Source organism: Orycteropus afer, unplaced genomic scaffold (assembly GCF_000298275.1).
Source record: "Orycteropus afer afer isolate SDZICR_OR568_19922 unplaced genomic scaffold, OryAfe1.0 scaffold00041, whole genome shotgun sequence".
Classification (NCBI taxonomy): domain Eukaryota; kingdom Metazoa; phylum Chordata; class Mammalia; order Tubulidentata; family Orycteropodidae; genus Orycteropus; species Orycteropus afer.
Window position 1 is genome coordinate 8,647,989 of NW_006921628.1, and position 11,638 is coordinate 8,659,626.

General features: G+C 41.0%; 1 protein-coding gene across 1 annotated transcript; it reads left to right on the forward strand.

The window, feature by feature from the left end:
• Window positions 1–9,124: 9,124 nt before the first annotated feature.
• KCTD6 (potassium channel tetramerization domain containing 6) lies at window positions 9,125–11,230 on the forward strand. The gene is made up of 2 exons (XM_007937288.2): window positions 9,125–9,151; window positions 10,544–11,230. The coding sequence occupies exons 1-2, from the start codon at window positions 9,125–9,127 to the stop codon at window positions 11,228–11,230; spliced, it is 714 nt and encodes a 237-aa protein (XP_007935479.2).
• The last annotated feature ends 408 nt before the right edge of the window (window positions 11,231–11,638 follow it).

Genomic DNA, 11,638 nt, shown 5'->3' on the forward strand with positions numbered 1-11,638 from the left:
GACTTCCTTTTGTAAAAAGTAAAATTGTATTTTTCTGATTATAACTTTGATACCCATGCATTCTAGAAAATAGAGAACATTTAGAAGATTAGAAGTAATGCCACTCACATTTCCCTCCTACTATTTAGAGAACAATGATTTGGTGTATGTCCTTCAGAATTTTTCTACCTATATTTATGTTTTTAATAAGATTATGTATAACATTTGGGGTACTGATTATTTTCACACACATTTCCCTGTGTCCTCACCTAATCTTTTCAAGCATATCAATTGTGTTGGCATAACTGTAACACTCAATCATTTTGATGAAGCATGTTACTTATTTAGCCTATCAATTTGAGTTTTCTGAGAAAACCAAATGTCAGATATGACTGTGATGATCAGTCTGATAAAAGTTAAACCCCAGAGCCAGCTCACACACACGAAGACATGAAATTCGATAACCTTCTAAGGCTAGTGGGAGCTCTGGTGGCATAATGCCTAAGGCATTTGACTGCTAACCAGAAAGCTGGTTCAAACCCACCACTCACTCCTCCAAAGGAAGGTTGGGCAATCTACTTCCATAGAGATACTGCTGTGGAAACCCAAGGAGGGGTTGCTATGAGTCCCATCCGACTCCACGGCAGTGCGTTGCGTTGTTGTGTTGCTAAGGTTAGTGGTTGTCCTGGAGGAGCAGAGGAAATGGCAAAAGGAAAGCTTTATAGCTGGTCCCAACTGGAAAGGGACAGAGATGTAGCTACCAAGAAGGAAATGGGACTTGGGAAGAACAGGTTGGAGACTCAGTCAGTGCCTGTAGGCCAGTTCTTTCTGAGGCTTTAAGTAGTTTCCAACCTCTGCTGCCTTGTCTTTATTCACAGTGAAATGGAGACAATTACCAGCACCAGCTACAACTTGGGCAGCTCCCAAGCTCCTTCAGGCTTTAGCCTTTACACTGACGTTTTTTCTCTGGAAGTCGGATCTGCCTTTCTTACCACTGGCTCCCAATGCTGAGCCCTCAGGTCTGGCTGCCCTCCAGGGCAGACTGGTAGTCTGAGAGCTTCCTTACAGTCCATATTACACCTGTAATTATATAATACCCAGAGGCTGCTTGGCTAAGGGTCATCCCCCCCATGGAGGTCAGAGCCAGGAAGGGCTCGCCACAGGCCTGGCATCCATGTCTACCTTGGCCACTGCCTACGAAGCAGCGGACCCTTCCCCTTATTTTCCATCTAAGTCCTGTGATGATACCCCTCCTATCACTTATCATAACTTGTCATTATTTTATTGGCTGTTTCCTTGAGGCTTGCCTGTCTTCTCTGGAGGCACCGCCTTGGTGGCTGGTGTTCCCCACCCCCAGGCCTTGCACATGGTTGGAGGCTCATAAATGTTAATGAAGTGACCGATTAGAAATAGCTGTGGGGCCACCAAGACTCCGCGATGGACCGCACGGGGCTGGGCGGACCGGTGGCTGTAGGCCGCGGGTGGGGGGACTTAGGGGCGGAGCCTCAGGGCTTCGGGGCGGGGCTTTGATGTCGCGGCGGAGCCAGCTTGACTGCACCGACCAGGCCCTGCCTAGCTTAGCCAACTCCGGCCGCTGGGCTCTGAAGCCTCCCGCCCTCTGCCACCGCTGGGGGGCGCCCGCGCTCGAGGCGCCTTGGCTCTGCTCAGGAGGCGCCGCCCGCGCGCCGCGGCTGGAGCCGCAACTCCGGGTGCGGGCTCAGTCGTCCCCTCTGCCACTGTCGCTGCCGCTGGGCGCGGGCTCGCTCGTCCCCGCCCTCGCGCTCTCGGGCCGCCGGCGTCTCCCGGCCGGGCAGCCGCAGCCACAGCCGCGCAGTGAGTGGGACGGGTACTGGGCCTGCTGGGCTGGGGTCCGGGAGAGCCAGGCATAGGAGAAGCCCGCGCAGAGCGGCCGGGAGCGTGGCCGAGGAAAATCTGGGCGAGGGCGCCCGAAGCCGGGCAATGGCAGGCCTCGCTGAGGGGACCACGGCGAAGCCGGCCGCGCGCCCCGAGACCGGCACGAATCCACGGCTGGGCTGTCCTGGACCAAGCGGCCAGGTCTGGGCGCCGGTTCTTGGGTCTGCCAGGCCGGGACGCGCGGTCTCGGCGGGCCTGGGATCCCGGCCCGCTGTGCGCCTCCAGCCGGAGGTCCGCGCCCCCCGCCCAGCCCCGAGCATCACAGGCTCCACATCCGGGCCGGGGTCGTTTAGGGGCTTCCCCTGCGGGGCGACTGCGAAGCATGGCCCTGGCGGTGCAACCTCGGTGTTTGCTCAGGAATGATTGTTTTTTTGGGGAAGGTGGCGTTTATTAGCCGCAGCTTGCCCCAGTTTAGGGCGGACCGTAGGGCTTCTGAGACCTGCCTCAGGGAATTTTCTGTCCCGAAGAGACCCACAGATGTGCAGCTGAGCTCTCTACAGCCAGACTTGTGAGGGTTTGGCATTTTTAAAATGCTTAATGTCAGAGGTGATGGATGGGCATGATAATCGGGAGCCCCTGAAGCACCTGCCAGGCTGACAGCAGTGGGGGCTGTGTCTGGGGGTGGGACTGGAAAACAAAATGTGACAGATCCTATTTTGTTATTCCCCTGAAGTTATTATGTTTCTGTTCAAGTATACCAGTTCTAAAACACAGTTTTAGGACTTTGTGATAGAAGACGTTTGGGATGACCTGATTTGACTAAGATGGGCTAACCTAGACATTTCCTATTTCCCCCTGGCATGTTCATTTCTTCAGTCTCAAATGCATGATACTAATGATCCGGGCCGACTCGACGGCACATAACAACAACAACAACAATGATCCTGTAATAGGAAAGAAGTTAGGGGACAGAAAAGGAAAATACTATTTTTGTAGTCATTGTAGGTAGATTGGGGAAACTTGCTCTTTGGTTGAAAACATCAGCCCAAACCAGTACTTCACTTTGCGTAATCCGATAGATATCAAGGATTGAGTGGTCAGGATGGCTGTAGGTGCTGTTCCTAAATTGTATGTAATTGGAATTTTCATAAATTATATTTTAACTGAAGCATTATTACAGAAAGAAATCCTGGAGTGAAGCCTTCTCTGAGTCTCTCACGTATATCTTTTGGATTTTGATACTGGGGGCTCGTTTAAATTGGAATACATATATTAATTTGGATCTTTCTTAGAGGTAATCCTGAGTCATACTTTGGAGAAGTGCCTGCTGTGGTCAAGAGCATGTCTGGTGGTCTCTGGAAAAACTGGATGGTCCCCTTTATGTTTGTTTGTTTTCCTGGAACACTGGGGTAAAGAATGAGCTAGTGGAGGTTGAAAGCAGAATAAGAGGCATTTTCCTCCATATTTGTTCTGTCTCCATGTAAATGCTCCAAATTATTGTGTTCATTCTCTATTTCTCAGTTTACCACAGAAAATTAGTTTATGTTAGTGCCACTAGTGTTTCTACATTTGTATAGTACTTGCCGGTTTACAAATGGCTTTGTATTCATGATCTCGCTTATTTTCTCCTTTTCCCCAAAAGAAGGTAGGGGTAGAGAGAGATTTATCCAGGGTCTCTTAATTATAACAGAGCAGAATTGGAATACAGGTCCTTACTGGTAAATCCATTTCTCTTTCTTCAGAATTTGCCCTGCAGGATAATGCTAGTTCTGATCTTTTATCCTGTGTAGGTCAGGTTTTGCCTTTGTGGTTGTACCTAACATGGTGTAATTCCTTTTAGGAAGTTAGTACTCTTCTGGTTTTATCTTGTAGAAACTTAGGGTAAGGAATGTTATGATTTTGTGACTGGGTCACTCAGTTATTTAGTATTAAGGCTACTTTTTTTTTACCGAGTATTTTTTTCTTCTAGACCACAAGGTTGAGAGAGGAGAGAGAAAAAGAAATTGCTTTAGAAAAAAATCCATTTCTGCATTGATATGGTTAAGACTAATTCAACACCATAATCACATTGTCCTGTGCTCCTGGCTCCTTCCATGGGCCTGTGTGTGAATGTTAACCCAAAAGCTCCTTTAGATGTTGCTGAACTAGTTACTATAAAAAGTATTTCACTTTCAAACTGCCACATTTCAAGAACAGAAAAACTTAGTACAAAGGTAATTTTGAAGTAGTATATATAGATGAAAAGGATTTGTCATCTTTTCTGAATGCCAGACCCAAAGGTTTCAATAGAAGGGCATTTTAAAGGGCTACCTGAAAACTCTGGGAAGGCAGTAGTTAGGGTTTGTATTATTATTTATTCAAGCTTGGAGAAGTATTGTAAGGAATAGGTTGTTACATATAGGAGTAGGACTTTTGCCCCAGAGAGTTCTTAGTCTATAGCACAAATGATAATCCCAGAAAATTTGTATTAAATTTGTTCTTCATAACTGTAATGCCAGTAATTGCAGTTCTCTGCAGGGATGAGGAGAATGGCTTTTAGAGGCTCTTAGGTTATTGTTTGGGAGCTCTGGTAGCATAGTGCCTAAGGCACTTGACTGCTAACCAGAAGGTTGGTGGTTCAAACCCACCAGCCACTGCTCAGAAGGAAGATGGGGCAATCTACTTCCGTAGTGATACTGCCTCAGAAACCCGAGTCGGATCCGACTCGAGGGCACATAACAACAACAGGTTATTGTTTAAGTTATTAACGTATTGAGTTGTGCATTTTTCAAATTTGCTGTTTTAGACAGTTCACAATTGCTTTTACATTCTTCAGTATGTATTTTCCTTAATCATCTGCTAACATTACTCTGTCAGAATTTATGTTAGCTGTAATTAACTTTTGAAGTTTAAAATTTCAGAGCCACTTTGTATTCCTTGGAAAAGGTCGACCAGTTGTTTCAGGAATTTTTATTTGCACCACAGGTTAGAACTGCAGACACAGATCTTTTCAGGTGAGCTGATTTTTCAAGGTCAGAAGCCTTTCTTTGAACTTTATAATCATTTGTGATTAGCTGCATTCACTGTTTCTTAAAAAGAGCTTTGATGAGGGAAGTCATATATATAAAGGAATTTTTCCCCCCATTGTTACCTTCTTTTGTAATCTCCATTCCTGTCAAATTGTCTGAAATAGGAGATTTTTCTTTGCCATCTTGAGTTAAACAGGCCCCTTTGATGCCTACTTCAATATTTTCTTGTCTTGTATTCATTTAACTTGTAGTTAAGCCCTTCACTGGAGATTATGTCAGAAGGGAGAGAAGGTGAAAAGCAAATGAATCATTTCTTAATTGTTAGCAGCTCTGGAAAATGATTTAGTATAAAAGATTGAAACTATTCTGGAAATTCTTTTGGATTATGTTTTATCTGACTCTTCCGGTTTGTCTCAGATATTCCCAATAGTCATCAATTCAGAGGCTGATTACCCAGCTACTGGATAGCTAGGAATCTTTCTGCTTTTTTTGGTTGGTTGGTTGGTTTTTGAACATTAGAGGATGTTCAGAAGTAAGAAGTCAAAATAAAATTTAAACCAATCAATACTATTTTTTTCCCTTAAAAGTATTTAATGAATGATTTGGTTTTTGTACAGTTTAGTCGTTGTTATTAGAAGTGTTTAAGAGTAACTTTGCTTCGTTTTTTTTTTTTTTGATATATCGAGTTCTGGTGGCAGTGGGTAAAGCAGCATTCAGCTGCTAACTAAAAGGTCAGGGATTTGAACCCACTAGCTGCTCTGTGGGAGAAGTATTGGGCAGTCTGCTTCTGTAAAGATTTGTAGCCTTGGAAACCATATGGGGTAGTTCTCCTCTGTCCTGTAGCATCACTGTGAGTCAGAATCGACTCTGTGACAGTGGGTTTGGCTTGGTTTATACACAAACATAGGGAGTCTTTTGGGTGCTTTTTAAGAAAACATGGACTTATATAAATTCCATAATTGCTTTCCTGAATTACTAAACTTGAGCTTTCATTACGTCTTTGTTCCGGAACCTTGCCTTTTGCTATGGAACAGATTTAGTGGCATCATCTTTCTTTTTAAGATTACTTATAAGTTATTGTGTTTTGATTTAGCAATAAAAAAAGGAGTATTAGTGGAAAGGCCTTCTATAAGAGCTGTAACACTGATGATATGATACCTGTTTTTTTCCTTGTCTCTGGTCTCCTGTTCCTTATTTAACCAATCAGATATTCATGGGTTGGAGTTCTTTTTGTCACTTAAGACAGAGGATAGTATCCATCAATCACATTAGTAAGTTCCTGCCATTTCTTACTCTTGGGGAAATTTTTATAAACTTATTATGACTAGTACTCACATAGACTTGAGTTACTGGTAAATTTGTAAATACAGTATATCTCTGCTAGGGTAGAGTTTAATTTTTATAGATGGTTGTAGGGAACCAAAGTTGACCATTTCACCTTCTTATTTCTTAGATTCTGGTCTTTCATTTTGTACTCCAAGAGGGCATTTACAGAAAGATCTAGACTAGGAGTCAGAGAACTTACGTTCTTATTCAGTTAATTCCCAGTTGTGGGACCTTGAGCAAGTCACTTAATCTTCTTAGTAATCTATGTTCATGTATTGCTTACTGTACCAGAGATGTGGGAAAAAGCTCTCATGCCCCTGTCCATACTTCTGATTGTTCTTTCAGAATCTCTTCTCAAGTTGTCCGAATTTTCCTTTGGGACTCAGCTGAGTGAGCTCTTTCTCCATTTTCCCATTTGAAATATTTCTTGCTCTTTCCTCCCACAGGACTTTGCTGGCCCATCTGTTGTATAAACCCCACTCATTGCTGTCAAACTGATTCAGACTCATAGTGACCCTATAAGGCAGAGTAGAACTGCCCCATGAGGTTTCCAAGGCTGTAAATCTTTACGGAAGCAGATTGCCACCTTTCTCCTGCGGAGCGGTTGGTGAGTTCAAACATCGATCTTTCGGTTAACAGCCAAGTGCTTAACCACTATATCACCTGGACCCATCTATCTCTTGTACAGCACTTTTGAATTCTTTTCTATATTTCAGTTGTTGCATGATGTCTTTCTGTGTGGACTGAAAGCTCCACGAGGACAGGAATTGTCCCTTTCCTATTTCTGTGCATCCACATTACTCACAGGCTTCCCCTGCACACACCTCATAGTTGACCTACAATAAATGTTGAATTAATTATTATTGAAGCTGCCCAGAATGAATACTTTGGATGATGGGAGGATGCCAAAAATGAACATTTTTACTAGAATTTTTGAATGGCTGGACTTTTAAATCGCTTTGTTATGGATCTGTTTCATATCAGTACCTGAATCAGATGCTGGTAAGACAAATTGATTAAGTCTGTTTCTTGGTTCTGTTTATTTCAAATACTGTTTGTGAAGCAAGTCAGAGGAATGAAAGGTTGTGGCAATAGCCTTGAATTGGACATTTGTTCCATTTTTCACCCTATAGCATGTAGAGGCCTATCTATATCCAGTTGCTGAATGTGGAGAATAAAAACTGACTCCATATCATCTGGTCCACATTTTAGCTTGTTTGCTTTGAAGCATTTGCAAGGTGGAGAAATAGATGCTTCAGGCTCTGATTTCAGCCCCTGCTGTGCTATGCAAATGTTCTCTACATGCCTGAGTGACCTTTCGAGAAAGAGCCTTTGTGATCTTCTATAGCCAGGGCCTGTTCTGGGAATTGTGTGCCAGATTCCTCTAAAAGTGGGAAAAGTAGAGCTGTTCAAAGACCATGTTAAAAAAGCAAATGCTTTTTTTTTTTTTCCCAGGATGAATACTGAGAAGTCCATGTTTCTTACCATTTCTTGCCAGAGCTTTTGAAATTTGCTGTGCAGTTTGCTTTGCACGTTGATTTGGGAGATGAAGTGTGTGAGAGGGAACTGACTAAAGCAATTCTGTAGCTGGGAAACTGTTCAAATACTTTTGAATTGTTGATAAAAATAAATTCAAACTGGCATCATTAGTATCTGGGTGTTTATCAATGTCTGGAGGCAGGCTCTCCATAAGGGCCAGCTGACTGACTCTTAACCAGATTTGCAGGATTCTTTTTCATCCTAAATTGTGTTCCAGTGATTTGGCATTTAAAGTGTTATGATTATTGTACAAAGTGAAATATATTACAATAAAAATAAATATTAAAAATATAATTGTTTTTTTATGTTACAAAAAATTCTATTTTGATATATTCTTCCTGGAAAGTGATAATGATGTTTTGGGAGATTTATGATTTTGAATACTTTCACTGAGAAGTTTAGTTTGTCTGGCTGACATGCTAATGAAAACTTTCCCTTTCTCCCTTTCTCTTAAATGACCTTTTTGATAAGGACTATCACATTATAGGTTTGTACCAGGATATTGTTGTTGTTAGGTGCCATTGAGTCAGTCCTGACTCATAGTCACCTTATTTACAACAGAACAAAATTTACTGTCCAGTGTAGCACCATCTGTTGCTGTGCTTGAGCCCATCGGTGCATCTACTGAGTCAAGCCATCTCGTTACGAGCCTTCCCCTTTTTTGCTGACCCTCCACTTTACCTAGCGTGATGTTCTCTTCCAGGGACTATTGCTTCTAACAACATGACCAAAGTACATGAGACAAATTTTGGCCATTCTCACTCCTAAAGAACATTCTGGCTGTACTTCCTCCAGAACAGATTTGTTTGTTCTTCTAGCAAGCATTCCATGGTACCTTCAATGTTCTTCACCATCACCACAATTCAAAAGCATCAATTCTTCTGTAGTTTTCCTTATTCATTGTTCAGGTCTTACATGAATAAGAAGGTATTGAAAATACCATGGCTTGGGCCAGGTGCACCTTAGTCTTCAAAGTGACAACCAGGATAAGGTTGTAGAATTAATCATAATGTTCTCCTATGGAAATCCTAAACATTGTATTTTGAGAGAATATAGGTAAAATTTGAATGAGTGGTTTATTTCCTAGGCTTTTCCTCCTCCTCTAAGTATAAGATAGTTCTCTTTGTAAAGAATGGCAGTCTCTTAGGTGGATGTTCTGGATGGGCTTGTGGTCCTTGTGATAGGATAGAAGACCTGGTAGAAAACTCTAAGGGGGAAGGCTTTCTTCCCTGGATATCTGCCCCTGAGCAGGTTTTAGTTGAGCAAAGATAAGTGGTTTTCTGGTATTGGCTTGCTCTTTTGGGTGGAAAAACCTTTCTGCTCTTATTCTCATGATTACATATGCTGTCACATTTCTTCCTTTCGCCTCCCAAAGCTTCCCTGGAACCTGGGCTCCCAGAAACGCAGTGCTGGAGCAGATGGATAATGGAGACTGGGGCTATATGGTGAGTTGCTCTCACAAATGCATTTTGAAGACTGACAAATTATTTTTGTCTTTTTCTCCTTATAGATTCTTAAATGTAGTTAATAAAAACTATGAATTTTTAAAAAAAACTATGAATTTTTATTAACCCCACTCATTTAATAACTTTAGATGTAGTTTTGAATTTTTTTTTTTTTTGGGGGGGTATATGTAAACTTAATGTGAACTCTCCAGATTGTTTTTTATATTCATTTATTTGAGAGATACCATGAGTTTTTGGTCTTTAAAGTATGTTACTCTTAAACGCTCCTTAATGGAATAGTAACTGTTCTAGTAGGTAAGAGAACAGGATATTTACTTGTGTTTAGGGAGATTAATGGTTGATAAGGTACCTCCTCTCCCCCTTGCACTTTTCTCTATGTGTTTTCTGTTCCTTTGGTAAGAGATTTTTATTTGCGTAGTACCTAAAGTCTATCTTTCTGTTTCTATTTTTTCTTAAATATGATTTTTAAAACCAAGAGTATGTGTTATTTAAAGACAACTTCTCAAAATTAAAGGCCAGATTGCAACACTGAAGTTTCAAAAGTGAATGTACCATCAGATTATGAAATTTTAAAGCTGCTGTTAGCCTTTATGATGGTTTTATAGCTAAGATATATTGACTAAACTGTACATTTAAACTTAGTATTCAAAAATATTATTTCCATGACACAGTTATCAAGATTAGGGCTGACAGTTTCCCCCTTTTTTTTAGTTGTGGTAAATAGATAACAGACATTTGCCATTTTAACAATCTCACATGTACAGTTCAGTCATATTAAATATATTCATAATGTTGTTCAACCATCACCATTAACTGTTCCTGAATTTTTCCATCAGGTCTAACAAATTTTTATTTTCAAAATAAATTTCATGATTTTCCTCCCTTATTTGAAGAAATGTTGAAAGAAATACTGAAAGGTCTATTACCAGATCATTTCTATAGTCTTATACTAAATTGAGTTAAGAAAATTAAAAGTCTTTCTTAAAAAAATCAGAAAAAAACTCACTTGAGTGTATTTTAGTTTGGCTTTTTCCCTTCTTGTAATATACTCTGGCCTGAAAACTTCTCTCTAGATACTGGCCCTGAAAATAAATAATTTTGGAAGAACATACCTCCATTCTTTGAGTAAGTCTTTAAAGGATTGGCTTTATCCTTATTTTTCAAATTGAAAGCAAATGTAAGATCCCTTTGCCTGGGTGGGTTTATCACTGAAGTAAAGCTGTTTCATTAGTAGCATTATAGAATTGCTAAATACTTTATAGCCTGGAGGAATCTTTTCCTTTCCTCATTACAATTAATTTTCTTAATTTGTCAAAGTTAGGATTTAAACAAAATTTTCAGATGACTGATCATTTTTTTGAAAACTTTCAGATGACTGACCCAGTCACGTTAAATGTAGGTGGACACTTGTACACGACGTCTCTCACCACATTGACGCGTTACCCAGATTCCATGCTTGGAGCTATGTTTGGGGGGGACTTCCCCACAGCTCGAGACCCGCAAGGCAATTATTTCATTGATCGAGATGGACCTCTTTTCCGTTATGTCCTCAACTTCTTAAGAACTTCAGAGTTGACTTTGCCCTTGGATTTTAAGGAATTTGATCTGCTTCGGAAAGAAGCAGATTTTTATCAGATTGAGCCTCTGATTCAGTGTCTCAATGACCCTAAACCTTTGTATCCTATGGATACTTTTGAAGAAGTTGTGGAGTTATCTAGTACTCGGAAGCTTTCTAAGTACTCCAATCCAGTGGCTGTCATCATAACCCAATTAACCATCACTACCAAGGTCCACTCCTTACTAGAAGGCATCTCAAACTATTTTACCAAGTGGAATAAGCACATGATGGACACTAGAGACTGCCAGGTTTCCTTTACTTTTGGACCCTGTGATTATCACCAGGAAGTTTCTCTCCGGGTGCATCTGATGGAATACATTACAAAACAAGGTTTTACGATTCGCAACACCCGAGTGCATCACATGAGTGAGCGGGCCAATGAGAACACAGTGGAGCACAACTGGACTTTCTGTAGACTGGCCCGGAAGACAGATGACTGAGCTCCAGCCCTGGGATAAGTTCCTGGAAACTTTTTAGGAGATGAGATGGAAGAGACTGATTTTTTTTTATTTTCTAAATCAGTGTGGGTTTTTTTTTATTTTTTAATATTTGTATTTATTTGAAGGCATTGAAGACCAGAAAGGAAGTTTTGTGCTTTAACAGACCCCTCCATGTTTTGTTTCCTCCACCTCAGTATGCATGTGCCTGTTCAGTCTCCAGATACCTTTTTTATAAAAAGAAGTCTGAAAATTGTTATGGTATTATAATCTACCCTTTAACAGAATTGTGTTTTTTTTTTTTTTTTTAATACAGTGCTTAAATGGTCCCTAACTCAACTAGAAGGTTAAAAATGCAGCAATGAAAGTTAAGCAGAGTACTCACAATGCCTTTGAGAAAAATCAGAACAT